The sequence below is a fragment of the Lepus europaeus genome, chromosome 7, assembly GCF_033115175.1.
Source record: "Lepus europaeus isolate LE1 chromosome 7, mLepTim1.pri, whole genome shotgun sequence".
Taxonomy (NCBI): Eukaryota; Metazoa; Chordata; class Mammalia; order Lagomorpha; family Leporidae; genus Lepus; species Lepus europaeus.
Genome location: NC_084833.1, coordinates 82,658,789 through 82,685,633, shown reverse-complemented (window position 1 = coordinate 82,685,633; position 26,845 = coordinate 82,658,789). Strand labels below are relative to the sequence as shown.

General features: G+C 41.5%; 1 protein-coding gene across 1 annotated transcript in view; it reads right to left on the bottom strand.

Moving 5' to 3' along the window:
• HEPHL1 (hephaestin like 1) overlaps positions 1-26,845 on the bottom strand; it is an 84,515-nt gene that overhangs the window by 15,014 nt on the left and 42,656 nt on the right. Inside the window, exons 7-14 of the mRNA XM_062198310.1 lie at positions 26,167-26,306; positions 25,890-26,021; positions 24,311-24,522; positions 22,212-22,362; positions 19,443-19,655; positions 15,301-15,514; positions 10,783-10,922; positions 8,311-8,451 (exon numbers count right to left, since the gene is read on the bottom strand). Of these exons, the coding sequence (XP_062054294.1) occupies positions 8,311-8,451; positions 10,783-10,922; positions 15,301-15,514; positions 19,443-19,655; positions 22,212-22,362; positions 24,311-24,522; positions 25,890-26,021; positions 26,167-26,306 (1,343 nt within the window). The remainder of the gene's footprint in view (positions 1-8,310; positions 8,452-10,782; positions 10,923-15,300; positions 15,515-19,442; positions 19,656-22,211; positions 22,363-24,310; positions 24,523-25,889; positions 26,022-26,166; positions 26,307-26,845) is intronic.

The window sequence follows — 26,845 nt, the reverse complement described above, 5'->3', positions numbered from 1 at the left end:
TACCTTTTTAAGCTCACACATTGATTTCTATAATTTCAAAGTGAAATTTTGTCATTTCTGACTCCAGCCTTCCTTCTAATTTGCCTTTATCATTTGTCAACAGGTATATTTTCAGATATGAAAATCTGATTTATACTTCACTGTTTTTCTTCTTCAAATTTTGTATCTTCTGTCCAGGAATTAGCCTTGAGCATACTTTAATCATCAATAATCTCAGCCTTGGCCTTTTATGGGAGTCACCAGGGAACTTTCTAAACTTTCAGTACTTAAGTGCTCAGGCCTCACCCCAATCCAGTGAAATCAGAGTACTAGCGTCTGGGTCCCAGGTACTAGTATTTTTGAGAGCTTCTCAGGTGAGTAAGGTAGAGCCAGAGATAATCCAAGATATCCAGTTCTAAGTCTCAAGTCTATGCCTTTCTATTTATCCATAATTTACCAAGCTACTTTTCTTCATTGATGCTTAGTTTCCTACCTATAAAGTGAGCTACTCACCCCAGTTTCCAGATTGTTGTGAGGATTGCATAAATATAAAATTAAATACATGGGGAACGACAAGATGGCGGAATAGGAAGGGAGCACATTGATAGTTCAGCAAGACACACAGGTTAATAAAAGTGGAGATACTGTAGGGTCAAGGAAGAGTAGGGGAAGAAACAGCAGCGGAAACTCTTCCAGAACTAGTGATTCACAGTGGACCTGCGTGGAGAGCGTGGGAGCCCAAGTTCGGGACACCAGCGGCAGACTCAACACACCAGCGCTGGAACGCGAGGTGAGCCGAACCTCAATAGCCCGAAACACCAGCGGGCAAGTGGAAAGAGGAGACTAGAGGGAACGAGGCTTGATACTCCGTGGGGAAAAATTCACCAGGCTAACTAGAAGAGAGAGAGGAAAAAAAAAAAGTGACTGATACGGACACAAGTTTCTCTCTCTCTGCTCACCCCTCGAAGGCGAGCAAGACAAAGAGCAGGCGCCATTTTGGACATAAGTCATAAGCAGGGCGACCTCAGGTCTGCACCAGCCCTGAGCCTAGCAGAAAAACCTGACTCTGGGGGGAGGGGTGAAATAACAGGAGATTAGCATCTAACTTGGCAACCCAGTGGGAGACTGCAGGAGAATTGGAGCCCACACCGAGGGCAGCAGAGATTCCCTGTGTGGTCCTTGGGAAAGAGCTTCCAATCTCTGGCTCCTGTGGGTATATCATTCGCCTGCTAACTACCTCCAATTACGTTCAGCTGTGCGGAATTACTTCCCTTTTGAATCAAAAAAAAAAAAAAAAAAGAGAGAGATTTACCATGCCTAACCTGGGAGTGTCATCTTTGAAACACCCTCAACCCTGAGGAACCAAACACAGCTCTCAGTCCACACTCATCTCAAGCCTCTAAGGCTCCACCGAAAGCAGACAGTCCACTTAATATAGAGCCATAGTGTAACAAGAAAAAACACCACAGTGAAGAAACCAAATATCTCCAACATGCCAAACAACAAACGCAAAAACCGAGGTAACAAGAATAAGGAAGACACTATGACGCCCCCAAATGAAAAAGACACCCCAATTCAAGATTATGAAGATGAGGAGATTGAAGAAATGCAAGAAGCAGATCTCAAAAAATTGATAAGAACATTAAGAAGTTCTCAAAAACAAATTCTTGAACTACAGAAATCCTTACTGGACAAGATAGAAAATCTCTCTCATGAAAATGAACTATTAAGGAGGAATCAAAATGAAATGAAACAACTAGTAGAACGTGAAATTATGATAGTGACAAAAAACCACAATGAAATGAAGAACTCAATAGATCAAATGGCAAACACATTAGAGAGCCTTAAAAACAGAATGGGCGAAGCAGAAGAGAGAATATCAGACTTAGAAGACAGAGAACAGGAAAGGAAACAGGCAAACCAAAGAAAAGAAGAAGAAATTAGAAATCTAAAAAATATTGTCGGGAATCTACAGGATACTATTAAAAAACCTAATATTCGGGTTCTAGGAGTTCCTGAAGGCATGGAGAGGAAGAAAGGATTAGAAGGCATTTTCAGTGAGATACTAGCAGAAAATTTCCCAGGTTTGGAGAAGGACAGAGGCATCTTAGTACAGGAAGCTTATAGAACCCCTAATAAACATGACCAAAAGAGATCCTCACCACGACATGTTGTAATCAAACTCACCACAGTGAAACATAAAGAAAAGATTCTAAAAGGTGCAAGAGAGAAACGTCAGATCACTCTCAGAGGATCTCCAATTAGACTCACAGCAGACTTCTCATCAGAAACCCTACAAGCTAGAAGGGAATGGCGAGACATAGCCCAGGTACTGAGAGAGAAAAACTGCCAGCCCAGAATACTATATCCGGCAAAGCTCTCATTTGTGAATGAAGGTGAAATTAAAACTTTTCATAGCAAACAGAAACTGAAAGAATTTGTTGCCACTCATCCTGCCCTGCAAAAGATGCTTAAAGATGTGTTACACACAGAAACACAGAAACATGGTCACCAATATGAAAGAAGGTAAAGGAAGGAAACCTCACAGCAAAAGATCACAGGAAGCTCAATTTCTCTTTGACATAGAATTAAACTCTGATGCTCTGTTAAAGCAATGTGTTAAAGTAATCTAAAAACAAAAAGCAATTCAAATCAATTGGCAATCTACAAAAAGAGTTAAAGATTTTAAAAGCTATTATTAAAATTGCTATCTTGGTCTATTATGCTATGTTATATGTGTGTACATATTGTATGTCCACATAGGAAATTTTATTAAGAGTTTTATTTTAAATGGCTTATAGATAAGATTGTCCATAAATTTAAGCTGCTAAAATCAATCAAAGATACATTTTAATTTGTGTGACCTGAATCTGTGTATCATGTTTTAAACTTGTTGGTAGAAAGAAACTAAAAACATTTTAGATGGTTGTGCTTAAGTTTACTGGCTAAACAAACTACACCATGTTAGATATTTAAGAGGTGTTTGCAAATACATGATTCTTAAAATTTATAGAAGGCATTGGACCTTCTGGTAAATGTTTTCTTAAGTTGTTATCTAATGGTTGAAACGGTTTGTTAAGTATTCATGTAATATTGCTATTGTCAGCAAGCGATCTAGGACTTGCTCCCTCATTTCTCTATTCTAAGCCCAACTTGTTCTTTCATTTCTCTATTCTCTTCAAGGTAGGAAACTAATTCTATTATGAAGGAATCTGTAGGACGCACAATTTAATCTTTAGACCTTATAAAAGAGATGGCTAACATTTTTCTGTAATAGCATAGCCAAAATAAGAACTTAAATAATAATCTCATAGCTAGATTCACTTCACCATCAGCGAAGTATAAAGTAGAAAAAACCTCCCTTTCAGACCAAAGGGAAAGAAAGTTTTAAAGTGAGAATATAATTTTCCTCTTGGGCATTGTCTACCTTAGAAAATCTACTACAGAACATGCCTGTGACTATAGACTTGTAGTTCAGGCCACCGAAGATTAGAGATGGGAAACCGGCACTCCCTTGACTTGCATCCTCTGGTCTGCTTTAACACAAACCAGGAGGAAAAGAAAGCTAGGCATCAGAAGCAATGGGTGGCAGGCCTATTAATGGCTGATCTGTACAGTGATCTGCCCTCAAGGAGACCCAACAGGCCAGTCTACTGCAGTGGCTTTCAATGTGGTAAGCCTGGGCTTCAGCAGAAGTCAGCTTGTGAAGAGCCCTGGCAGCTCTGCCAAGAGTTGGATCACTGGAAATGGACCTGCCCTGGAGTCGAAGGATGCCCAGGTCAGAGCCACAGATCTTATTGGCTCTAAGCTGAAAAGCCCTTCACTCAGCCCAACTTCCAAAGTGACCACTGCAGCTGAGGGGATGGTCAAGTAGGGTCAGCAACTGTAAATTTCTTGTTAGAGATGCCACCTGCCTTTACCTGGCCAGCTCTCCTCCCAGCCCAGCCAAGTAATGAAAGTCAACAGAGTGCCTTCCCCTAGGAGGTTCACACCTCCCTTAGGATGTACCCCATGTGAAGAGATAGATAGGTCTGGGCCTCTTAACTTACAAGGCCTAAAGCCCAACAGATTATTATCAAGCCCCTTCTATCAGGTTCTATTTGCCTCTCAATCAGAAAACTTAATTGTAGCTTAGACAGCACCTTTCTTAGCTCCTCTAATAATGACTCTGTCCTTTGTTCTAGACCCTGTCTAGCACACTTGGGCCTCATTCCTTTGTAATCATAACCTCTACTCTACCACCAATGGCTCTACTCCCAACCTGTGTGTACTGATGGTCCTCTTCCCCACTTAATGCTGTATAATTGTTCAAACCTGGTAAATGCCACTATTAGGATCATTGGTTACTATCCTCACTCTGTCTTTTATGACCTTGTCTAAATATGATCAGAGTCGGCAAACTTGGAAGGCTTCCATAGCCTTGGCAACTCATGACGAGAGCCTAGGGAGGTTACTGGCACCATAAACTAGAGTGTCAATTTGTTGGGTCAACAACAGGAGTCACTGTGCACTTGCTCCTCATGTGGGATCTCTGTCCTTAATGTGCTGTACATTTTGATTTAATGCTATAACTAGTACTCAAACAGTATGTTTCACTTTGTGTTTCTATGTGGATGCAAACTGTTGAAATCTTTATACTAAATTATCTTCTGTATATAAAGAGAATTGAAAATGAATCTTGATGTGAATGGAAGGGGAGAGGGAGCGGGAGAGGGGAGGGTTGTGGGTGGGAGGGAAGTTATGGGAGGGGGAAGCCATTGTAATCCATAAGCTGTACACTGGAAATTTATATTCATTAAATAAAAGTTAAAAAAATAAAATTAAATTAAATTAAATTAAATACATGGGATAGTGCCTCACATTGAAGGATGTAAATAAATGCAAATTTTTATGAATATCCATAGAAAATCTGTGGGAAGGAATCATATCTATCCACCCCACAGGGCTGACCTAGAGCCTTGCATAAAGGAGGCACCAATACATCCACATGAATTAACAATAGAACCATACTATAATATAAAAGTCCCAAATAAAAGCCACATTTAAATCATTGTTTCCTTTAGAACTATCTGCAGCCCATTCCCAACCCATGGGTATGTACATTAAAAAAAAATCTAGACACAGACCTTGAACCTTTTACAGAAATGAACTCAAAATGAACCACAGAAGTAAATGATAATATAAACTTATAAAACTCCCAGAAGATAATGTAGGAGAAAATCTAGATGACTTGGATATTGTAATGACATTTTAGACATAAAACCATCAACATGATCCACGAGAGTAAAAATTGCTAAGCTGGTGTCCACTAAAATTGAAAACTTCTCTGTGAAGATAATGTCAAGAGAATGAGAAGACAAGCCCGGATTGAAAGAAAACATTTACAAAGAACACATTTGATAAAGGCCTGTTAATCCAAAATGAGCAGAGAATTAGCAAAATTCAACAGTGAGAAAACAACATGATTTTAAAATAGAATCAAATAGATACCAAAATAGACCTAAACAGACATCTCACCAAAGATATACAGGAGGTAAGTAAGCATAGCAAAAGATAATTGCCATCATATGTTATTAGGGAATTGTGTATTAAATCAATGATGTCATACCACTGTATATCAATTAGCATAGCCAAAATCCAGAATATAAAGAACATCAAATACTGACAGGGATATGGGACAAGAGGACTTCTCATTCATTGCTGTTGAGAATGCAAAATAGTACAGCCACCTTGGAAGGCAGTTTGGCCATTTTTCACAAAACTGCACATATTCTTACCATATGACCCTGCATTAGTGTTCCTTAATATGTACTCAAATGGTTTGAAAATTATGTCTATACAAAAACCTGCACATGAATATTTATAGTAGCTGTCTTCATAATTATAAAAACTTAGAAGAAACCAAGGTGTCCTGTAGCCTGTCAGTGGATAAACTGTGGTATAGCCACACAATGGAATATTATTCAGTGAGAAAAAGAAACAAGCTATCAAGCCATGAAAAGACACAGAGAAAACTTAAATGTAAATCACTGAATAAAAGGATTCAATTTTTAAAAAGACTATATTTTATACTTTGTGTTTCTGTGTGGGTGCAAACTGATGAAATCTTTACTTAATATATACTAAATCAATCTTCTGTATATAAAGATAATTGAAAATGAATCTTGATGTGAATGGAATGGGAGAGGGAGCAGTGCGAGTGGGAGGGAAGCTATGGGGGGGAGGGAAAGCCATTGTAATCCATAAACTGTACTTTGGAAATTTATATTTACTAAACAAAAGGTTAAAAAAAAAAAAAACTATGGGCAGGTGTTTAGCTTAGCAGTTAAGTCACTGGTTGAACACCTGCATTCTCCATAAGACGGTCTGGGTTGGATTCTTGGATCCAGCTTCTGATTCCAGCTTCCTGCTAATACACACCCTAGGAGGCAACAGACAATGGTTCAAGTAGTTGGTTTCCTGCCACTCACGTCGGATACCTGAATTGAGTTCCTGGCTCCCAGCTTCCACCGGCCAGTCCTGATCATCACAGGCATTTAGGGGGTGAACTAGCAGATAGGAGCATCATTTCTCCCTCTCACTCTCTCTCTCTCTCTCCCTCCCTCCCTCCCTCCCTCCCTTTCTCTCTCTCTCTCTCTCTGTTTCTCTCCCTCACCTTTGCCCTCACCATCATTCTGTCAACAAAGTAAATGAAGTTGTTAAAATCCTTTAAAAGTGTACATACCAGATAATTCCAACTACATGACATTCTGGAAAAAGCAAAATCATAAAGACAACATAAAAATCAGTAGTTTCCAGAGAGAGAGAAATAAATGGACAAATCAGAGAATTTTTAGGGCAATGAAACTAACTCTGTGTGGTACTACAATGGTGGATACATGTCACTGTACATTTGTTACAACCCATAGGGTGTATACATCAAGAGTGAATTCTAATGAAAACTATGGACTTTGTTGATAATGATATAGGTTCACCAGTTAAATAAATGTGCCACTCCCAGGGGAATACTGATATTGTGGGAAACTATACAACTGTAGACACAAGAGGTATATAGAAAATCTCTACTTTCTGATCAATTTTCTGTGAACCTAAAAATGCTCTACAAAATAAGATTAATTAAAAATAAACCTGGTGTTCTACTTCCTTTATGAAGCTTTCCCTAGGGTGGCAGGGTCTGGGGAAGAGGCAGGCGCCACGTCCAGCTGGGAAGATGGCAAGAAGTAACTGAAACAGACCAAGAAGCAGGCCAAGGAGACTGATGAGGAAGCTGAGGCTTTCAAGCAAAACAAAAAGAGGAGAAGCTCAAGGAGCTAAAACAAAGGCTGAAGGGAAGTGTCCCTTGAACACAGGTGGATGGAGGAATCTGGGGGGAAAATTAAGCTGTTCCTTGTTCCTATGGTGAGCCTTGATTCAATTTCTGTCTAAACATCTGGATTTCCTGCCATAGCATCTTTTGCCACCAAAGCAAGAACTAAGGGAGCCTGTAGTACATTCACAAATAAACTTTTGCAAAATAAAAAAAGGAAAAAAAAATTGCCCTAATTACTCCTTTCTCCTAGTTGATTTATGCTAATGAATCAATAGCTTTCATGGATTTTTCCTTCTCTAAAAATATTTTAAAAGCAGGAATATTCTGGAACTTTGTCGTCACCTAGCATGAATAATCTTCCTAACTACTAAAGTGTTTCTGCTTGTCCTTTTTACCCCCAATGCATCTTAATCATCTCAAGAGAAATATTTTGTCAACAGCCTAGGTTCTGGAGTCAAACAGCTGAGATTCCACCATTTCTAAGATAGGACATAATCGAGTTCTTTAGCCCTCTAGCTTTAGACATGTGTTAAATGACATAACAATTCCACAGTTGGTCAAATATAGGAAAAACTTTTACATTTTAAAATATCTGAAGTCAAGATGCATTATTCACCCTGTAGTATGTTAAGGTTTAATTGGCCCTATGTTTTACTTTATTTTAGTAATAGATAAAATAATGATGGGTATTATAATCCATGGTGTCAGATTCCAAGCAGTATTTTAGTATTTACCTTGCTGGGCTGTAAGGATAAATGAGCTTCCCAGTTTCTTTCTTTTTTTTTTTTTTTTTTTTTTTTTTGTAATATGAAGCCTACCACCTGGCAAGTTTGACACCCACTGTGAGTTAGCCATTATTATTTATTAAACACTTATTGAATGAATGATGAGCTCACCCTGGGAGTGTGGGTGATGGCTGACACACACTGACATTAAGGTGAGCTCTCCAAGATCCCTCAGAGATGAGAAGAGTTGAACTTGGCATCCTCCTTATGACGGTGCAGATATCTGGTGTAACTTACCTGGCTGCGTGACAGGCACTTGGAGTCGCTTTCCACTATCCATGTCCTCCACACCCTGGGCTGAGATGGAGTAGGGCCGGCTGGCTTTGTTCTTAAATATGATCAGGATGGAGTCGCCCACCTCAGCGTGAATCATTGGGCCTAAAGGCAAACAGGCCTGTGTGCATTATCATTGCCTTTTCCACACTGGTGTAATTTAAATGTAGATATTTAGCAAAGCAAAACAGAAGTTAGCATCTTCATTAGGTTACTTCCTTTAGAGGACAGCATTGTGTAGTATTAAATATCACATAGTGTTTGACTGTGGGACCAAGCTGAGTTTGAGTAAATATTCCTTCACTTATTAGACAGCTCTTGGATGATTCTTGTAATCTCCCTGAATCTCAATTTTCTCATCTGTAAAATGTGTGTAATGATAAATTTCTCATGAGATTACAGTAAAGATTAAATGAGATAATGTATGGGACATGCTATTTCAGTATATTGAAGCACAGTAAGTGCTCAATAAATGCTTAACTCTTTACTGTTGCTGAGAAATGATCCCAGAGAAATCCATACCCACATGATGTGGTGTCTCAGTTATAAACCTCAGGTGTAGAACCTTTGATAAGTCTGAAATTGCTCACTGTCAGATAAATGGAGAGGAGAAGGAAAATCCAGGGAAATGTAAGGGCCAAATAAGAAGACGTTGATTTACGATCAAGACAGTGATTTCGCCAATGCATGTCTAACACTCTTTCGCAATAGACGGATTCCTTGAGACATGCAATCTTAGTTCCTCACATCTGCACATTTCTGTTGCAAGCAACCAGCCTGTGTGCCAAGGGAGATGAGCCTGTGCCAGCATGCCTGTGGCTGGAAGCCTCTCCCCTTGCAGTGCTCAGACCAGGCACGCCCACACTGGTGGAGCCTCATACTCCCAGCGGCTTCTTGAGGCCCTGCTTCGTGATCAGTAGACTCCCACTTTGGAAGCACCTCAGACCTGATCCCTGTGGTCCCCTCCTAGTATTTTGTGCCTTCACCAGCCATAGAGGGATTCACTCACAGTCAGTGGTCTGGCCTCATCTGTCCATTCTTCACTGATTTAAGCCATGGTTTTAATAGCTTTTCTGAAAAACCCACTAAAGGCATAAATAATTTTAAAATTTTCTGGGCTATTACTCTCTTTAGAATCAAATACTTAGCATGAATCAGGAAGTGTATGAACGCAACTCTTTTCTATGACATAGCTAGACAGAATGCTATGCATATTTTAAGCAATACAATCTACTATAGTGACATATTAAAATCATTATTTGTACACTTATTACCATGGAAATTGCACGTGCCTTGGTGGACTGGTGAGTAGGAGCAAATGCCTTTACTGTGCAACAGGCTGCTGGGAGCAGAAATGAGTCAAGGTGTGGCTGCCACATACCCTTTGGGCAATTCTAGCAGCTCTGGCCTCTCTGTAAGCAGTAGAAAATGAGTAGCTGGGCCTCACACTCCCCTGGCTGAAGTGCTGCTGGCCTTGCTCCCCACAAAATCATTCATTTGTGTGTTTTACTGAGCAGAATTGAACCAGGGCTCTTTGCAGGTACAGCCCACTCCCCTTAGCAGGACCAGTGCCCTTCAGCGCTCTTTTGCTCTACATAGCTCAGATGAGTGACTGTTCCTTCAGGGCTGACTTAACTCACTGGGTTGATAAACAAGCTCCTGTGCCAGTGTTAATAGGTCGGGGAGGATGGGGATGGGACATGTATATCAAGCTAGGAGCCATGGTATCTTATTTTAATCCTGAACAGCATCCTGTAAAACCACACGGTCCATCTAAGTTCCCTTTGCATTAAGAAAAAAAAATAAAACAAGAGTTCCAAAAAGTGTTCCAGAATAGTCATCAGCCTTAAGACTTTATCTTCAAGATGGGGTCAGGTCTGGTGACTCCCAGGTGAGGAAAAGTAGGGGAAAGAAAGCAGGGAGAGCTTATCTGATGGCCTGGTGGCCAGCCCAGACATCTGGGGCTCCTGATAGCCCCTGAGAAGGCGATGAGTGAAGCCTCTAGAATGAAACCAGAGCTTTCACCCTTGACATCCAACTTATATCAGGGGTTTGCTTTGTGTAGGCACTGTGCGTGGAAGATCCAGGACCTGGAAGTGGTCATACAAAATACCACCTGATGTTCTGAAATGTCGAATTGTTTCAAAGTTAGCATTTTCTGACTCAGCCGAGGGGTGGGAATGGAGGCTGGCCTGCCCTGATGATATGGACTCCTCTGGTGTGTTATTCCATAGTCTCACTGTGACCATTCTTTGCCTGAGCTGAGCATACAGCCTGCTCCCTGGTAACAGCAGAGCCGGAAGTTGCTTCAGCTGGATGAATGCAGTGAGACTCCCCTCTGTCTCAGCCACATGTGTGCATGTGTGTGTGTGTGTGCATACACACAGGCACGTGCATGCTGGGGCTGACAGTGCGTGGCTGAAATCTGTGCCATACCCAGCAGTTCTAAGTGCTGCTCTCGCGGCGGTCGGGCTTTGATCTCCACAAATTCTCCATTCGTGTACTCCCTGTAAACCACCTTCTTGTACTGAGAGCCAATCCAGTTTTCAGTATGGTTCATGAATATGTCTCCATGTCTGCAAATCACAAGCATTAGAAGTTAAACTCGTCAGAAGGTGGGAAATCCTCAAGTGCTTCTGAGGGACTTGGGGTGCTCCAGAGAAGTGCTCCCCAAACCCAGTTCTGAGCAGGGTCTCCCTGGGGAACTGGCCTTTTGTACCACTGTCTGGGAGTAGGGCCAGGAATCTGCACTTAGAGGTCACCACGTTCTGAGATGAGTAGCCCGGAACTGGCTCACAGCCCGCTCGGGAGCCATCGCTCTAAACACTGCTAGGACTGAATAGGGTGAACCCTAGAGATTCTTGTGGCCTCTGAAGTTGCATTTCTTTTCTTGGGACTAACTAAGCTCCAGCACACGCACATGTACACATGCACACCCATACCCACACACACTCACGCTTGTCCTCTACCACTTAGAATTCTTCCAGGTTTCACATGTACCTTCTGATCATTCTGAACCTTATAATGCTTTTCAACTTTGAAAGATCTCAAGAAGGCCTACATGTTCTATATTATGCTTATATGCTTGTACAAATACAGATACAATCAATTCTTGTAACTCATGGTGGTTAGGTTCTAGAAAGTCTCTGAGAACATATATATACATAAATATATAAATTTATATAGCTTATTGTTTATCTTTAAAATAAAACATATATAAATTGAATATATATTATATAATATATAAATACATATATAAATTAAATATACATATAAATTAAAAGTCAGAAAGATAGAGATATCCAGTCCACTGGTTCATTCCCTAAATGCCTGCAACAGCTGGGCTAGGACAGGCTGAAGCTAGGAGTATGAAACTCAGTCTGGGTCTCCCATGTGGGTGGCAGGAACCTAAGGATTTCAGTCATCATCTGCTGCCTCCTAAGGTGTGCAGCAGGAAGCTGGATCAGAAGCAAAGGAGCAGGACTCAAACCAAGCATTCCAATAGGGGATGTGGGTAAATGTCCCAAGCAAGGCCTTAACAGCTGAGCCAAACACCCATCCCTGGAGTTGGGGGTAGGAGATTTTTTTAAACAGTGAAATCATCCATATAAAGTAAAAATACATAAAACTTGTATCCTTAAATAGACTCAAAAATGACACTTGTATCTAGTATGAGAGCTGAAACACATATATGTACTCAACAAGGTAGATCCCCACAGGAGATAGATTTAAAATCCATCCGTTTGGGGCTGGTGGTGTGACATAGCAGAAAAAACCACCGCATGTAATGCCAGCATTCCATATTGGCACCAGTTTGAGTCCCAGCTTCTCCACTTCCAGTCCAGCTCCCTACTAATGTGCCCAGGAAAGCAGCAGAAGATGGCCCAAGTCTTTGGGCTCCTGTGCCCATGTGGGAGACCTGGAAGAAGTTCCTGGCTCCTGACTTTGATCTGGCCCAGTCCTGGCCATTATATCCACTTGGGGAGTGAACCAGCAAATGAAAGGTGTCTCTCTCTCTCTCTCTCTCTCTCTCTCTCTCTCTCTCTCTCTCTCTCTCGACTGTGCCTTTAAAACACTTAAAATAAATCTTCATAATAAAATGAAACCTATCCATTCGATCTCCCTAACACAGTGAGTCTCATACCCTTTCACTTCCTCCCTTAACTGCCTGCTTTCTAACCCCAGCCACCTATATCACTGACCTGTGTTGACTGTAACTGTGTTCATCATATCCTCAGCATGAGCACCCTCCCCTCCCTCTATTCTTTACACTGCAGGCAGAGTGATCCTAAGCTCTAAGTTCGGTGCAAGTTTCTCCTTGGTCAACCTTTTCATGGTTTCCCACTGACAAACTCAACTTGGGTTTTGAACTCCCTTCACTATTGATTTTGTCACTTCCCCAGCTTCCTTTCCCATCCTTGGCCTTACATCCCCTGCACTCTAGTCATTCTGAGCATTTTCTCTCTCTTTAAAAATTTTTACTGATTGATTTTTATTTTATTTGAGACTAACAGACAGAGATCTTCTATCTTACGGTTCACTCTCCAAATGCCCACAACAGCTGAGTCTGGGCCAGGCCAAAGCCAGGAGCCAGGAACTCAATCTACCTCTTGCATGTGGAGGGCAGAGACTCAAGCACTTGAGCCATCATCTACCAACTCCCAGGCTGCACATTAGCAAGAAGCTGGAACAGAAGCGGAGCCAGGACTGAAACCAAGGCATTCTGATAAGGGAAGTGGAAGTCCCAAACTGCAACTTAACCACTGTGCCAAACCCCAAGGACATTCATCCTCTTGAACATCAACTTCTCTCCCCTCTACCCCCAGACCCTCATGCACATTGCTCCCTCTGCCAAGAACATGGTGCTCACTTCTTCCACTGACCACCTAACCTGTTCTTGCCTTTCCCAAGGTGAGGCTGTGCACTACCACTATGAGCTCCCACTGACTGCACTGCCCTCTCAGAGAGTGCCTCTTTTCATATGTTTCTTCTAACATCTTCCCCATGGACAGTGAATTCTGTATGGGAAAGGACTTTGTCTTTTTCCACACTGTTTTATCAATGATTTTCAGAATGCCTAGCATAGCAACTGTTTAATAAACTCATATATAGAGGCCCAACTACTTGACCCACCCACATGGGAGATCCAGATGAGTTCCTGGTTCCTGGCTTTGCCCTGACCCAGCCCCAGCTTTTGCAGGCATTTAGGACGTGAACCAGTGGATAGGAGCTCTCCCCGTCTCAGCCTTAATAAAATATTTAATAAATAAATTTTTAAAGAGATTAGGAACAGTAATGTGTAGTGTAATTTGTGTGTGTCACAACCTTAGAAGATACCTATGAGATGTGGGGAGGGAAGAATTGTGGGGAGGGGTCTGGAGTAGATGGTAAGAAAGGAAAAGAGGAACAGTGGCCCAGTCCAGCTCTCTGCTGTGGCCTGGGAGTGCAATGGAGGATGGCCCAGGCCCTTGGGCCCTGCACCCGCATGGGAGACCAGGAGGAAGCACCTGGCTCCTGGCTTCGGATCAGCGTAGTACACCAGCCATAGCAGCCATTTGGGGAGTGAACCAACATAAAGGCAGACCTTTCTCTCTGTCTCTCTCACTGTCTAACTCTGCCTGTCAAAAAAAAAAAAGTTCAGGCCGGCGCCGTGGCTCAATAGGCTAATCCTCCACCTTGCGGCGCCGGCACACCGGGTTCTAGTCCCGGTCGGGGCACCAATCCTGTCCCGGTTGCCCCTCTTCCAGGCTAGCTCTCTGCTGTGGCCAGGGAGTGCAGTGGAGGATGGCCCAAGTTCTTGGGCCCTGCACCCCATGGGAGACCAGGAGAAGCACCTGGCTCCTGCCATCGGACCGGCACGGTGCGCCGGCCGCAGCGCGCCTACCGCGGCGGCCATTGGAGGGTGAACCAACGGCAAAGGAAGACCTTTCTCTCTATCTCTCTCTCTCTCACTGTCCACTCTGCCTGTCAAAAATTTAAAAAAAAAAAAAAAGTTTAATTAAAAAAAAAAGTTCATGAATAATGCATGTTATGAAAACTGAATTGTACATTTTTCTGCAGCAAAATAGCTTTTTTAAAAAAAAAAAAAAAGAGGAACAGTGGCTTGAAAGAACACGTAGTACGCTGGAGAGAACACAGCTCAGTCTTTCTAAGATCTCTGTTCCGTTCCAACTCTACCAATGAGTAGTGGAAGGGCCTGTTTGTACCTGACTCTCCTCGTCTGTATATCAGCACACTATTGCCCAAGCAGCAGGTTGTTGTAGCATGGAAGATACTGGGGAAGAGGTCTGTAGTCTGTGCCTAACTCCTTGGCTTAGCTCTATTCTCCTGCACACTGGGGAGTTTGGTTCCTGGACTTTACAGCTTAGGGCAGTAGAGGATGAATATTCCATGCCTGCTCCCCACACAACACTGCTGATTCTTTGGCATTTGGCTGGCTGAGAGCACTTTCAAGTGGGTCAATCTTGTGGACTTACAGTGCCTACTGCAGAGACCTGTTCTTCCTCACCCAGTTCAGGGATCCCTCTGAAGACAATGGCTACCTACCCTCCACCTCCTGGGTCCATTTGGCCAGTGGCTCATCCTCGGTTCCCCTTCCCCAGGCTCCGCAATTAGCTGCCCATCCTTTCACAGAATCTCTGCCTCCAGTGACTCCATTGGTCTTCCCAGTCCCGCTATCACTGTGGGTCTGCCTCTTTCCCTAGACCTTAGCACACAGCACACTCACACCGAGGCACATCCATTCACGTGAACCAGCACCTGTCGCAAGGGTGCCCTCAAGATAACCCTGGACTTCCTACCAGGGGTAAAGATGGGCAGCTTCCCTAACTTTCTGTGATAGTAGCTTTAACTGTGCAGATAAAACCAGGTCATTGTTAGGGTTCCACCTTTGATAAAGGCCTACAGAGCATGCGCAATCCCACCGAAGAGACTTGGCGGCTTCGCTGGCGGTACCTTTCCCCTCCTGCGTCCAAGTGCTGCTTTTCGAACTCCCAGTTTTTGTTAGGGGCATAATCCCATTCTACCTCTTCAGCGGCGATGTAAAAGGTTCTTATCATCCCGTACGGCTGTTCAGAAGGGTCCTTGTTGCCACAGCTGTTGACTTCATAGATCTGACCCATGCCCCTCGCGAAGTGGTGCAAGGTGGAACAGAACACCTTGAAAATGCCTGAAAGAGAAAGGCTTGTCCTTGTGTGTAGTGCTTGATTGTTGTGTTTTTTAACAAATATGTGTTTTTCTTTGACTATGACCCTGTTGGAATAAGATCAAAGTCGGCGAACCCTAAGGGCTTCCATAGCCTCGGCAACTCATGACTAGAGCCTAGGGAGATTACTGACGCCATAAACAAGAGTGTTAAATTGTTAAATCAACATCAAGAGTCACTGTGTACTTACGTCCCATGTGGGATCTGTCCTTAATGGGTTGTCCAATGTGAAGTAATGCTATAGCTAGTACTGAAACAGTATTTTTACACTTTGTGTTTATGTGTGGGTGCAAACTGATGAAATCTTTACTTAGTATATACTGAATCGATCTTCTGTATATAAAGATAATTGAAAATGAAAAAAAAAACTTGGTGTTAAATTGGAAATTACATAGAAAATTAATCAATTAAAAAAACAAATATGTATTTTTATTCTAAAAGAAATAAACAGTAGGGTGGGTTTTTTAATAATCGATTTTCTAATATTTTATGAGCAGGCCTCTACAAGAATAAATGACTTAGGGCTGGCACTGTGGCACAGCAAGTTAATGCCCCAGCCTGAAGTGCTGGCATCCCATATGTACACTAGTTCAAGTCCTGGCTGCTCCACTTCCAATCCAGCTCTCTGCTATGGCCTGGGAAAGCAGTAGAAGATGGCCCTAGTCTTTGGGCTCCTACACCAGTGTGGGAGACCTGGAAGAAGCTCCTGGATCTTGACTTCAGATGGGCTCAGCTCCGACCATTTTTTTTTTTTGACCATTTGGGTAGTGAACCAGCAGATGGAAGACCTCTCTCTCTGTGTCTCTACTTCTCTCTGTAACTCTTTCAAATAAATAAAAATAAATCCTAAAAAAAGAATAAATTATTACAAATATATTTATTTCTGGTGCCAGATATGTCATCTGAAATTCATTTGAGTAGAAAAATAAACCCTGGGGCCAGCACTGTGGAGCAGTAGGTTAATCCTCCGTCTGTGGCACCAGCATCCCATATGAACACTGGCTGCTCCTCTTCCAATCCAGCTCTCTGCTGTGGCCTGAGAAAGCAGTGGAAGATAACCCAAGTCCTTGGGCCCCTGCACCCACGTGGGAGACCAGGAAGAGGAACCTGGCTCCTGGCTTCAGATCGGCACAGCTCCGGCTGTTGCGGCCATTTGGAGAGTGAACCAACAGATGGAGGACCTTTCTCTCTGTCTCTCCCTCTCACTGTCTGTAACTCTACCTCTCAAATAAATAAATAAAATTTAAAAGGAAGGAAGGAAGGTGGGGGAGGAAGGGAGAGAGAGAGAGAGAAAGAAAGGAAGGAAGGAAGGAAGGAGGGAGGGAGGGAGGAAGGAAGGAAGGAGGGAGGAGGAAGGAAGGAAAAGGAAGGAAGGAAGGAAGGAAGGAAGGAAGGAAGGAAGGAAGGAAGAGAGAGAGAGAGAGAGAGAAACTACAATGTCAAAAAGTGACTTCTCAGAATCTTCCCTATGACACATACCTGTTGGAAGAGTCACTCCTGGAAAATCACTGTAGGTGTAACTCTCTTAGCCCAACACAGTTTAAAATGAACTAATCACCTGTAGGTTGAATATTCTAGACAAAGTTCAAATTAGGACACATTTATGAGGTCATACATTTTTCCTAAAGAAGTTCATAAACTATAGAGCACAATAAATATGTAAGGTATTATTAAAGTCAAATGTATTCCTTCAATAAGCCTTTTCATTTCCAAGGGTAGATCTATATTATCTCAGATAAAAAGGAACAAGAGAAAAGAAAATTTAACTAGGGTTCTTTATGTAAAACTAAAATCATGTCTGCATGAAAATCATGTAATATTTTACACTGAATTTCCTAGTTATTTTGATATCAGGGAAATAATCCTAATTGAACCCTTCATAAAATATATAAAATAAAATTATGAAAACCTCTCAATGGAATTACTGGATCAATGAATCTTTTCTAATAGACCCTATTTTTAGAGGTGAGTGATTACTGAGCCTCTCACTCATCATCTACAACACACAAAGAGAGCTAGATCTTGTTCCATACCATATCTCTTGTCTAAATATTGCCACAAAACCCTTTCTGGATGAGAAAAACCTGTTGATCCAATTCATACCTGAGCACCACCATTGAACAGTATCCTCATAAGATACATAAAGATCCACAAAGATACATAAAGACAGACCTGGAAAGACCTTCCTCTGTGTATGATTTTTTTCCAGGCAGCCCATTATTTTTACATGTCCCTCGTGGTTCTTCAATAGTCAAGAAATTACAGTCTCCAAGAATAAAGAGGAAATATTTAAGTTGCAGCCTACAATCTACCCACATTTTGAGTACCCTTCTTAACTTATAGGTAAAGAACAGGAATTAGTAAAATGATCAAGCATTTAGTAGTAACAGATTTATGCTTACCATCAAATATAAACCAGAAAACATTGCTGTAATACACTTTAGAGCTCTGTAGGACACATGGGTAATATGAGAATAAGTAGCCAACATCCTGAAATTATTCCATCTCTAGCTTTGAGTGCTGATTTCTATACATTAAAACAATTTGACAATTTTGCAATATGCTCCCCTCTTTGGTCTTAAAGAGTGTATTAAACTTTTTTAAAAAATTGGAGTCCAATGCATCTCTCAGTTTGTATGACTCATGACTCATAATTGATCACCCACACTAGTGTAGGAAGGTAGAACACTACAAGAAGTTTATAAAACAAAGGTTATGGAGCTCCTAGGCTCAGCTCTTAAGCAGAGATTTTGAAGACCAAGGTTCAAAATCTTAACTGATGACACAAAGGCATCTAAACTGTAGCTCTAGTGTGAAACAAAGAAGTAGAATGTCCATTAATATATAAGATAGAATTGGCAAGGATTCATCTCACATTGCATATTTGTTTCTTGTTAAGGCTGATGAAAAAGTTGGGTTGAAAACACGTATTGAATACCCACAGCACTAGCCCTCCTCACATTCATGTAGCAGTTAGCATATGCTAATCTATGTTGTTCTGTGCCTTTTATAAAATGCCCAAATTATCTAATTCACTTGGAGTCTCTAAGAGAAGAAGTTTCAGGTACTGACTTTTAATGGGACATTCAAGGACTGCAGACCCAATGCAGCTTGCCCAAGGGTGACCAGCAGAATGAAAATGGAGGTATTCCTAAATGACTCATCAAAAGGCCACTATCAGTCCCTAGATAAAGGGCACCAGGCTATAGTTATGGCTGTATCCATAATCCAGAAGCATCCAATGGGCTATCTTTGCCTGGTAGATGCTCCAGAGCCATAACTACAGTAATGTCTATGCCTAAGGAGAGTAAAACCTAACCTCCTTCTTAGGGCTGAATTTTCATGGATATGAAGTCAAAAGCATTCACATGGGATTTATGTAGCAAAGTAATCTAGAAAGCTCCTACTACTGCTTTGTGGATGTCGCTTTATAACTTTTTAAAAAAATTTAATCAAGAGGCAGAGAGACAGAAACAGGATGGGGAGTGGAGGAAGAGGGGCTGGGCTGGGCTTGATCAGGGAGAAATCAGAAGCTCTGAATTCAATTTAGGTGCCCTGTGGGTGGCAGAGACCCAACTACTTGAGCCATCACCTGCTGTCTCCCAGAGTCTGCCTTGGCAGGAAGCTGGAATCAAAGGTCAGAGCTGAGACTAGAATCTGGATTCTCTGATACAGACTGCAGGCCAAATGCCCACACCTGGATGTCACTCGAGATGGTTCTCTTCTATCCCTTATCCTGTGTGTTTGGACTAGACTAGCTGGGATTCTCTGATTCTAATCAAGTTTGTATCTGTTTCTAACAAAGTCTACCAATTTCTTATGGGAGAGAAACCTACAAGAATATGCCTCAGGATAGGAATTTGGTCACTTGGGTTGGCCCCACCAAGTTTACCTGCATGGTCTGGCTGCATGAACGCCGTGGTGGACATGTGGGGGAACAGAGCCAGGGAGTCACGGTGAGTCCCTCGCAGGTGGATGGTGTTCCCTTGAAAATAAACTCCATGCATGTCGGTATCAGTGCCCATTCCAATCAGATGCCAGGAAACCCTATCCTTTTTGCACATGCTTAGGCCTGGCTGGTTGCCATACATATAGCCATTAACAGCTAAATGGAAGGAGAAATATAGAAAATATAGTCAGAGCCCACAATAATTATGTACACAGGCTGAAGGCACACCATCTTAGTGAAACATTGTCTATGGATCTGGAGCAGGGGTTCAACAAGAAAATCTTTGTTACCAGAGAGTAAATAGTACTAGAGAAAAGCCACGTTTAAAGTGGAGACCAAAATTAACAATGAATAGTGATAATATACTAGAGTTGTTGATGCTTTAGCACACATACCCAACAGTGCCAATTCTATGAATCAATAAGGAATAAGGTTATTTTTTTCTAGCACCACTTTTCTGAAAAAAAGCTATTTCATGATGTCCTTCATTTTACATTTTGTTTGCAGATCATGAAGAACATTATCCTTATAAAAATATTTGCTGATGATTTTATCAATTTCCTCATATGCTTCTCTACAACTCTTGCTATGAAAATCATTCTCTTTTGAAGTTTTTAGTCCTGTATCCTTCCTTGTTAAATGTCACTTCCTTTGTTACAAATGCACCTAATTCTGCCAAACTAGCATTTGCCAATGACTTTGCATTTGACCTGAGAATTATCAGATACTCCTTTGCTGATTTCATGAATTCTGCATCATTTGAAAGGTGGATATTATATTGCATTCCCTGCCAGGAGAGAGGGATATTTTGAGAGAGAGGAGGCACTAAATTTATAAAAGATTAGTCCTTAAGTAAATAAATTTGTTTTGTAACTTTCAGTTCCTTATCCCCAAAATAAGTGAAGGGCAATGATTACACTCATATGCAGACCCTCTGCACTTACACAGTGGCAAGCTATTATCTTTTACATCAACTCCAACCCACTGATAGTGGTTAGTTGGCACAATGACTCAGGAACTTAGAAACCACATTTTCCCTGTGGGGATGAATGTCATGGTCAAATAGCAATGTCTGATGAGTGAGTTCACATAATCATGTCTCATGCTTGATGTTCTTTAAAGAAATAAATATTCTATCGCCCTCCTACTTATGTGCCCAGCATAGGAAAGAACAACTATCACACACATGAATGACTTCTGTTATAATCCCACTGTCAAATAAAATTACTTCTAATTTTTGTGTCTGCAAAACCAGTGGTGCAGGGCTGGCACCATGGCGTAGCACCTAAAGCCACTGCCTGCAGTGCCAGCATCCCATAGGGGTGCTGAGTTTGAGTCCCGGCTGCTCCACTTCCAATCCAGCTCTCTGCTATGGCCTGGGAAAGCAGTAGAAGAGGGTCCAAGTCCTTGAGCCCCTGCACCCACGTGGGAGACCCAGAAGAAGCTCCTGGCTCCTGGTTCAGCCTGGCCCAGTCCTGGCTGTTGTGGCCATTTGGGGAGTGAATCAGCAGATGGAAGTTAGTTTCCTCTCTCTCTATCTTCCTCTCCCCGCCTCCCCTCACCTCTGTCTCTCCTCCTCTTTCTATAACTCTTTCAAATAAAACAGATTTAAAATTCAGGCATTTTTTAATGTGAATTTTTGATGACCTTTCATAGATACTACACTTGGTCCTAAGACAAGCAGTTCATATCTGTTATCTTACAGTGCTTGCTTTTGGCACTTTTGTTGGCTGCATGCTCTTGCAGGCATTGAGTTTGTACTCTTTCTCATCACTCTGCCATCTTAGGTAATGTGCCCAAGACTAATGGGAATCCTGTGTTAGTCACATGCAATTACCATGTAGTTTGCTATTGTAACGCTTGACATAAAGAGAGACAGGGAAGGAGAACTGAGTAATTCCTCCCAAATAAAAATCTAGGATAGGAACAGATAGTAATTTACAAATTAACACCTTCACCAGTCACTCATATTACCCGATTAGAGATATATTAGCTGTATAATTGTTATCACCTATCATCATTCGGGTATTAGACTTGACATTATTGTGAAACGAAGGGAGAGTGGTAAGCCAGTAATTTTTTATACTTATGGTGTGCTGTGATCTTTGTTAGTTCAAAATTTGCATTACTTTTTCTAAGGTTGATAAGCTGTTTTAGACATACTAATTAACTTTCACAGCTCTGAGAGATAGGGAAGAGGGATTCTTTTCAGATCTATTTACTTTATTTGAAAGAGTGATAGAGAAAGAAGAAGAGACAGAGATCTTCCATCCTCTAGTTCACTCTCCAGATGGCCACAATGGCTAGGGCTGGGCCTAGCTAAACCCAGGAGCCAAGAGCCAGGAGCCCCACCCGGGTCTCCCACATGGTAGGCAGGGACACAAACACTTGGACAATCTTCTGTTGCTTTTTCCAGGCCAACAGAATGGGGCTGGATCAGAAGCAGAGCAGCTGAGACTTCAACCAGCACCCATATAGGATGTCAGTGTTGCAAGTGGCAGCTTTACCAGCTACGCCATGACATGCCCCTATAGAAAAGTTTTGCCATCCCTAATCTAAAACCTAAACCATGAAATATGAACCTAAAACCATGAAATATCTATATGACCAAGAACAGTACCCAAGCAATCAAAATTAATATATTTAGAACATCTTCATTTCAAATGCAACGAAGCCTTTCATTTGCAGGAGGGAAATCCATTCATATCATACCATGCATTCTGTTGGATTCCATGAACTCCTTGTCTTCTTTGTCAACACTGTATGGATACCAGGTAAACCTCCGAATGTTTTCATCAATATACCTGCTCAGATTCTCATCAAAGACTGTGAACAGTAGGTGGAATTCCTTGTCTATCCCTTTCTAAAGAGAAGAAAGAAATGAATAGACAGAAGGTCCAGCTTGGAGAAACTCGTAACCTTGCTTCACTTTCAAAGTTGACACAAAGTGGATTAGGGCTGATTAATACTAGTCATGGAGTCACTGGATCATTGTGTAAATCAGGATTCTGTACATGATTCTGATGAATTCTTTCCACACCTAGAAAATTCCTCTTTCTCATTACATCCTTCCTTCTTTCCACATGACTTCCTCCAAGGAAGTAAGTCTGCCCAGCAGCCTTTCTACTCTGATTCGCCTGCTGTCAGGTTGTTCCTCACTCATTTTCTCCTTATCAAGACCTCACACCCCAGCTCCAACCCCTCTGTCTCTCTGGCTTCATCCCATGCTCTTCCTTAGCTGGCTCCAGCCACACTGGTCTTTTGCTCTTCCATGAACCTACCAACCTCCCTACCTGCCTAGAAGACCCCTGACCAAGTTCATACCAATAGAAGCCTAACACATGGTAGGTGTTTCTTAAGTATTCATTGCATTAGAAATAACTTTCTATCTGAACAATTGGATTTCTCCCTCAGCCAAATTCCAGATATAGGGTGTTTCAAGTAACTTTTTTTTCATGAATTTTATATAAGCAGACTGATCATGAATTGTATTTAGCTTATATAACAATTTCCATAAACACTAAGATACTTCTAGCAAATTTCAGTTACCTCTGTATGCACATAGCTGGAGCAAAGTCAGAACTACCTCACAAACATTTTCTGGCATTTACTGTCCTTGGCTCAGATATTTAGCTGGTAAGAAGCAAGACAGCATTTGAGAAAATAACAAAGTTGGATGGTCAAAGCCCTGTTTTACTAATGACTTTCCAGGGATATCATTCAGTGTTTCTGAGCCTCAATTTCTTCCATTTTAATGTGTTGGCAATCATTCTTCTTTACTTAATATGATTATGGAAGTACATCATAAATTATATACACCATAGACATTTCCATGATGGGGCCTTCTTGAAGGAAAACATAAATCTGAGGTAGAATAAGATACTTTGTGTCCCTTTAACCTAGAAATTCCTTTGATCACAGAAATGGGTCTGTACTATGATAAGCATTATAAAATATACCTTTTAAGTAAATTGCCTTGTGATTTGTGATTGATAGAATTGATGAAGTAAATGGGTAAATGAATGGATGCTCCCCTTTAATAAATACGTTTAACATTGTGTAGACAAAGCTTGAAACGCTATGCTTTGCCACACTATGCTTTGCCACATGCCTCTAACTCAGGACTTAACAAAAAGTTATCAACATGCCTTCTTTTTCCTTTATCATAGTGATGAACTGCCAGTCTACGACAGTGAGATACAGTGGTTCTTGGTCATGGCTATGCATTAAAATCACCCAGAGATTCTGATTTAATTTGTCTGGAGCATCTTAATCAGGTGGTGTTAAGGTGTGGGTCAAGCCTGAGGAACCTTGTCCAACAAGAAGAATCCCAATAGAATTCCATGAAGATCTCTGAAAATTCCAGAATCAAAACAATGCACAGGGGAAGAGAAACACTGAATTCCAGGAATAACAGGTATAAATCTAGGTTCCTGGGTGGGCATCAGTTAACTGTGCAAGTTCAGTTCCTTAATTTACAAAAAAATAGAACTCCCTTATGTAGAAGTCAATTTCAAAAGAAACTGCTTTTTTGTTTGTTTGTTTGTTTTTTGCTGCAAATGTAGGTTTTTTTTAAACTTTTATTTAATGAATATAAATTTCCAAAGTATAGCTTATGGATTATAATAGCTTCCTCCCCTCCCATAACTTCCCTCCCACCCGCAACCCTCCCCTTTCCCACTCCCTCTCCCCTTCCATTAAGAAACTGGTTTTTGTAACTAATTCCTTATCGCTATCTAATCTCCAGTTGGAGCACACCAGTATCTCCCACATGCACCCTGTGAAGAACGTAGTAACATTTGATGGCTTACCTGTGTGCCATCAGCATTGAGAACTCCCTTTTTACAAACTAGCAGAGGCCCCACAAGGCCAGCACTGGTGTCCTTGATGGGTTCAACTGCTGAGAAGTACACATAGGTCAGACAGGGAGGATCATCAGCTGTCGGGCTTACACTCTCAGGCACTGTCCACCTATATGTGAAGGTTTCACCTGGTTTAACATGTGCACCTGGTTTCAGAAACCCTGAGGAAATAGAAACAACCACTGAAAGCAATGTCCAAGAACTCTCTACTTGTCAGATGGGTCTCCCAGGCCAGAGTGTCTCCCACGATGATAACATGTTTTGTGAAAGATGGTTGTGTTCTCTTAAGTATCCTACCAAGGGTGGGGCACTGCCCAAAGTCTGCTATTTTATGAGATAGAAGCTTAAATCAAAGGATTATCTCCTTCGTAGATTTCATATTATTTCTTACTCAAATAACAGATTTAGCAAATACTAAGTTAGTTGTTAATTCAACAATTAAATGTCATAGAGTCCCTTCTAAATAGACTATATTACACTTGGCCCTACAGAAGATACCTTAAAAAGTTAAACAAGGAACTTATCTTTAAAGAATCTGGAATCTGGGAAATTAAACTAGAAAATAATCCAAAGAACACAATAGATCTCATAGCACAGCCCAAGGATTCACTCTGAAACTTTTCCAGTGCTTTGCAAAAAGGTGCCTAGAACATTTTCTTAGTTAAAAAAAGAAGGAAAATGTGAATATATTGGCTTCTCTGGTGTTGTTTCTGCTCATTCTGAGCATTTTGACCACAGTTCTAAGAAATGTTGCTGCGATGGAAGAGGGTGAAGATGCATTTCAGAAGAGGGAATCTCTCCCTCCATTTCTTCTTTCTCCATTCCCTCATGTCATGTCTGGAACTGGCATCACACCTGGGCATGAGGAAGCATTCCTGATGGCCATGGTGTCTGTTGCCATGATGAAGACAGGAGTTCCCCAAGAGCAGTGTTATGAATGCAAGGATGGTTCCTGCAGCCATTGGGCCAAACCTGCTTTTCTTATGTACTGGAAGCCTGTGCTCCCTGCTCTGTGATGGGGAGAGTGTGTATATGATGGCAAGCACATAATACAAGTTTTAAATAAGTATTTACAGAGAAAAAGCCATATGTGAGACTTTGATGTTACCAAAACATTGGAAATTAGATTTCCCTCAGCCTCCAACCACAGAATCCCACGCACCTGCAGGAGAAGTGCTCTCCATATCAGAGAAGTGGAAGTGACTGTGGAGGGAGTTTACTTTGAGATTTACTACATTCCTAAGGGAAATAGAAAGAGGGTAAAATTTCCCAAGAACCTACAGTAAGTCAGACCCCTTCCTGAATTCTCTCCATCACTTTCCAAAGCCCAATTAGCTGAGTGTTATCATCCATATCTGATAGGAGAGAAGAATAACATTCAGAAAATTTGAGTAGTTGCCCAAGCTCTCATGGCTAATGGGAAGGCTGAGATTTAAACCAAGTCTCTCTAGTTCTAAGTCCTTAGCTTACTCATACTGTGCTAGTACTAAATACCATCTTATTTCTTTAAGTGCAGGCTGAGACTTACCATCTACATTTGGGGCTGCATCAGATGCCTTGTCATAGAACACACCATGGGGCAGAATGCTGTAGACCTTGTCAGCTTTGTTGGCAAATGTCACTAATATGGTGTCACCCACCTCTGCCCTGATGACTGGGCCTGGAAAGCATCAAACGGGGGAGGAGAAAAGGATGAAAAGGGACAAAATAAATGAAAAGGAGCAGAAGAATAGTTACTATGTACATGCATATGTCCAGCTAAAACATCTCTCCTGTTTCAAACTATGAGGATAGTTTTACTGTACCAAGAATTCCAAGATGGGCCTCTGTCCCAGAGAGTCTCTTTCTTTGAGTAAAGGTTGCATCAACATACTCCACATACTGAGCTTTCCAATATTTTCCTCCTATTCTGTTTTTCCCTTGTGTGAAGAAGAATTCTGAGTCACTGTAAAAAGACATAGCAATCTGATTGAGAATATGTTTCAACACACCCACCAAATGCCTTAACTTTAGCATTTTGTTTTGTTATCTTTATTCCACTCTTGCACCTTTATCCCCATAAAAGACAGCTCAGGCTTCAGCAAAGTTCCCAGCAGTCATCAGGAAGCCTTCAGAGTTTTCAGAAGCTGAGTGATGCTCAAGCTCATCTCGCTCTTAGCATCACACTTGTTCACCCAGAGGCCCAGCAATGGAAGAAGTCACAGACAAATACTGCTTACTTACCAACACTGGCATCCCAGGATGGTGTCCTACAAAGTAACATAGAGCTAACTAGTTTCCTTGCAGAATAAGCATCCCTCTAACTCTTGCTGATGTCAATATGAATAGTCTCTGCATATAGCAAGCTCATTGACATCTGGCCAAAGTAAGGAACTGAGGGTCTAGTCAGCAAATAGCTTCATTAATGGAGAACATATCATATAAACTTTACATATAAAATATCAAATTTCAATGTTGTAAAGTACAATCATATAAATTCTGCCT